General features: G+C 51.2%; 1 protein-coding gene across 3 annotated transcripts in view; it reads right to left on the minus strand.

The window, feature by feature from the left end:
• The window catches only part of LOC119285494 (protein SUPPRESSOR OF QUENCHING 1, chloroplastic-like), a 30,093-nt gene extending 28,545 nt beyond the window's left edge, over nt 1-1,548 (minus strand). For 2 of the 3 annotated variants that reach the window (XM_037564784.1, XM_037564782.1), the window contains exon 1: nt 1,057-1,548. In XM_037564784.1, the coding sequence (XP_037420681.1) occupies nt 1,057-1,435 (379 nt within the window). In that variant the 5' untranslated portion in view covers nt 1,436-1,548. The remainder of the gene's footprint in view (nt 1-1,056) is intronic. The other variant, XM_037564783.1, reaches the window with a different exon arrangement.
• Nucleotides 1,549-3,747: the final 2,199 nt, after the last annotated feature.

The following is a 3,747-nucleotide window of genomic DNA, read 5'->3' on the forward strand; positions in this document are numbered from 1 at the left end:
GTTTACATTTCAGATGGCAACTTTAGTTGTAAAAACATCAGGGCCGAAGTGCTTCGTGCCACACGCGTGGCACTTATCATTTGGGAACATTTATGCTTATAGCTAGACATAACATACTCCTATGACTACGCTGATGCAACAGTACCTTTTTAGTTCATTAAATGATTATACAGGCACTGACAGAATCTTATTGTTTTAAAACTAGTAGAAAAACAATTTGCAAGGGATTATGGTTACTGCCAAATAAGCATATAACAAATTAGTGAAAAGCTGATAAATCACTTCCACATTGGAAACAAAAAAAACTGATAACAATTCCTTTATTACACGACTCAGATCATGCAAAAAAGTAACGAGAGAAGAGAAGGTACGTGATTAAATGTTTGATACTCCCTCCGTCCAGGTGTGTTGGGTGCCTAAGAGAATCTAGAATTCCCAAGAGTGAAAGGCACAATCTAATATCATGTGCTCCAATGCAGGGATAGGTAAAACATTTATGCTTATAGCTAGAGATAACATACTCTCATGAGTATTCTGATGCGACAGTACTTTTTTGGTTCAGTAAATGGCTATCTGGCAGTGACAGAATGTTATTGTTTTAAAACTAGAAAACTAATTTGTGAGGGATTATGGTTACTGTCAAACAAGCATATAATCAATTAGTGGTCAATGAAATTACCAAGGAATCACAATGATCCATGGTCTGAGCATACAGACTGCCAACTTACACAAATTAGAAAACTTAAGAAGCACAGAACTTGGTTCGAGCATACTGTTCAATTACTCTGCGAAGTGGTGTACAATGTACTATCAAGCCAACTAGTACAGATACACAGGAAAAAACAATACTGTAGGTCATTAGGTCATAGTTTTAAAAGCAATATTTTTAGGTCATAATGTGCATACAATATTTGTAGTTCAGATTACACGCAACCTAATAACGTAGGGGGCGCAGAAATTTAAGGTATACGAGCATATAGGATGGGATGGTCGTTAGAAATCGCGCGAACTGCATTTCCGATCTGACAGTACTAGTAGCACAGAGAGATAAGTCACCTGTGCCCGTGAAGGGGATGAAGTCATCCACGGTGACGTCGACGCCCATCTCGGCGAAGACGTCCACGGCGGCGCGACGCGACGGCTCCTCGCTGTTGCAGAGCACGCCGTCCATGTCGAACAGCACGGCCGAGACCTTCCCCCATGCCCCCGGCACCGCCTCGGTCTCCGACGAGGAAGGCGCTGGGGCGGAGGCGGAGGCGGCGACGACGGGACGTCGCCCCCGGCGAGGGAGTTGCGGGGTGGCGGCGGCGGTGGCCCGAGATAGGGCTTTCGGTAGAAGTAGAGGGCGGAGCGGTGGCGCCGGGGAGGGGAGCGGGTAGTGCCGAGAGGTGAGGAGGCTGTGGAAGCTTCTAGAAGGCACGATTTGCCGCGCCATGGTAGCCGTCGGGGACCGCGAGCTCGGGAGTAGTGGGAGGCAGGGACGGTTTATGTGGCGGGGCGGCCACGGCGAACGAGCGGGTGGATATCTGGCCCTAAACGTGGTCGTCCTTTGCTGCGGTCTCTGCTTGGCCGGTGCGACCTTATCTTGGCATGATCCACACAAAATGGAAGAGGGAAAATGAGGCGGGAGAAACCAAAACAAGGGTAGCAAACCCCAGTGGGAGGAATTTGTGAGGCAGATGAGATCTCTTTACCAAAAAAAATTCACCCGCTTTGTAAATAAAACAAACCACCAAGACCACAAAGTACCATATAAGTCCACACACGCACACACTCAGGTCGCACGACAAATAGTACAGAAGGTGCAGCTAAGGGCACAGCTCAACAAGCTCTAAAAGAACAAAGAAAAAAGGTGGCAAGGCCACAAAGATGCTAATCCGGCTCAGGTGATGGCCGAGGAAGCAGTGGCGCCAAGCGAAGAGCCATCGCACAAAGATTAGCAATGATGATGTTGATGACGTCTCGGTCCTGGAGGCGGCTAAGCAGCCGCCAAAGCTGCAAATAGCCACACATTTTAAACACTGCGTCGGTAGCACGTCGAAAAGGAACACGCTGGATCACTAGCTTATTCCGAACCGTCCAAAGCATCCAAGCAAGGACCCCAATCTTCAGCCACCTAATGTGGCGACTCGCTGGGGGCGAGGCCTGGATCTTGGCAAAGAGGTCGAGGAAGTTGGTGTTACACCAACGACCACCGACCACCTCGCGCAGGCAACTCCAGAGAAACCGGGCGGAGACGCATGAGAAGAAAATGTGATTTGAGTATTCTTCGGTCCCATAAAGAGGACACATCCCATCTCCCCGGCCATTTCATTTTAACACCTCAACGCCGGAGGGGACACGCCCACGGATCCATTGCCACAAAAAGATTCTGATCTTCAGAGGGAGTCTGGTCGACCGGATCGTCTCCGGGGGCTCCGACCGAGAGGTGGCAGCAATGACCCGGTATAGAGACTTCGTGGAGAATCTGCTCGAGGGCTCTAGGTGCCAGGATAGGCGATCGTGCGCCGTCTCCAGGTCCAGCTCGTGGAGCACAACGTCGTCCATGAGCTCGTGCCAGGCAGATAGTTCCGAGGGCCCAAAGGGCGCTGGAACGCGAGACGCCCTAAGTCAATAAGGGTCGTCTCAACTGAGACCTGAGGGGCGACCGCGATGGATAATAGGTCCGAGAACCGGGCCGCGAAGGGGGAATCGCCAGCCCACCTATCGAACCAGAATAAGGTGGTCGTTCCAGATCCCACCGAAATGGAGGTCCTGATGCGGAGAACAGGCAGCAGTTGGATGACGGACTGCCAGAACTGGGAGCCCCCAAACCGCTCACAGAGGGGCCGGCCACACAGTATTTATTCTGGATAATGTGGAGCCACAAGCCACCGTCCCCATTGGCGATACGCTAGAGCCAGCGCGTTAGGAGCACAATGTTCATCCGTTTTGGAGGACATGGTGCCGAGGCCGCCCTGGTCCCGCTGCTTGCAGATTTTGGTCCATCGCACCATGTGGTATTTCTGCTTATCACCATCGCCGACCCAGAAGAAGCGAGCCTGGATCGTGCCGATCTCATGTTAAAGCGTCTCGGGCAGGCTGTAGAAGCTCATGATGGACAGGAGGAGGCCGGATAGGGAGGAGTTAATGAGGATCGTCCGACCTGCCTTAGACAACCATCGTCCCTACCATGGCTCAACACGGTGATGGAGTTTGAGAACCGAAGGCCTCGAGTCAGCGACGGAGAGCCGAGAGTCACTAATGGGAATCCCCAACTAGGTAGTGGGGAAGGAGTCAACCTGATAATTAAGTCGATTGGCAATATAGTCCGACTCTCAGTGGGGGAATGGCCCATTACCATCACCTCGCTCTTATCAAAATTAATCTTGAGGCCAGAGATCTCCTAGAAGCAGAGCAGGAGAAAATTGACATTCATGATATCCTCCATGGTGCCCTCGGCCATAATGATGGTGTCATCGGCGTACTGGAGAAGGGAAACGCCATTTCCACCCACCAGGTGTGGAACTAGACCTCGAATGTGTCATGTGTCCCTCGCCATGTTGAGGATGGTAGCCAAAGCATCAACGACCATGTTGAAGAGGAACGGAGAGAAAGGGTCACCCTGTCTAACCCCACATAGGGTGGGGAAGTAAGGACCAATCTCGCCGTTGATGTTGACCACGGTCTGACCGGAGGAGACCATTCGCATGACCCGGGTAACCCAGCGGTCATCAAACCCCTTCTGAAGCAGGACTTCCCAAAGGA

Source organism: Triticum dicoccoides, chromosome 4A (assembly GCF_002162155.2).
Source record: "Triticum dicoccoides isolate Atlit2015 ecotype Zavitan chromosome 4A, WEW_v2.0, whole genome shotgun sequence".
Lineage (NCBI taxonomy): Eukaryota > Viridiplantae > Streptophyta > Magnoliopsida > Poales > Poaceae > Triticum > Triticum dicoccoides.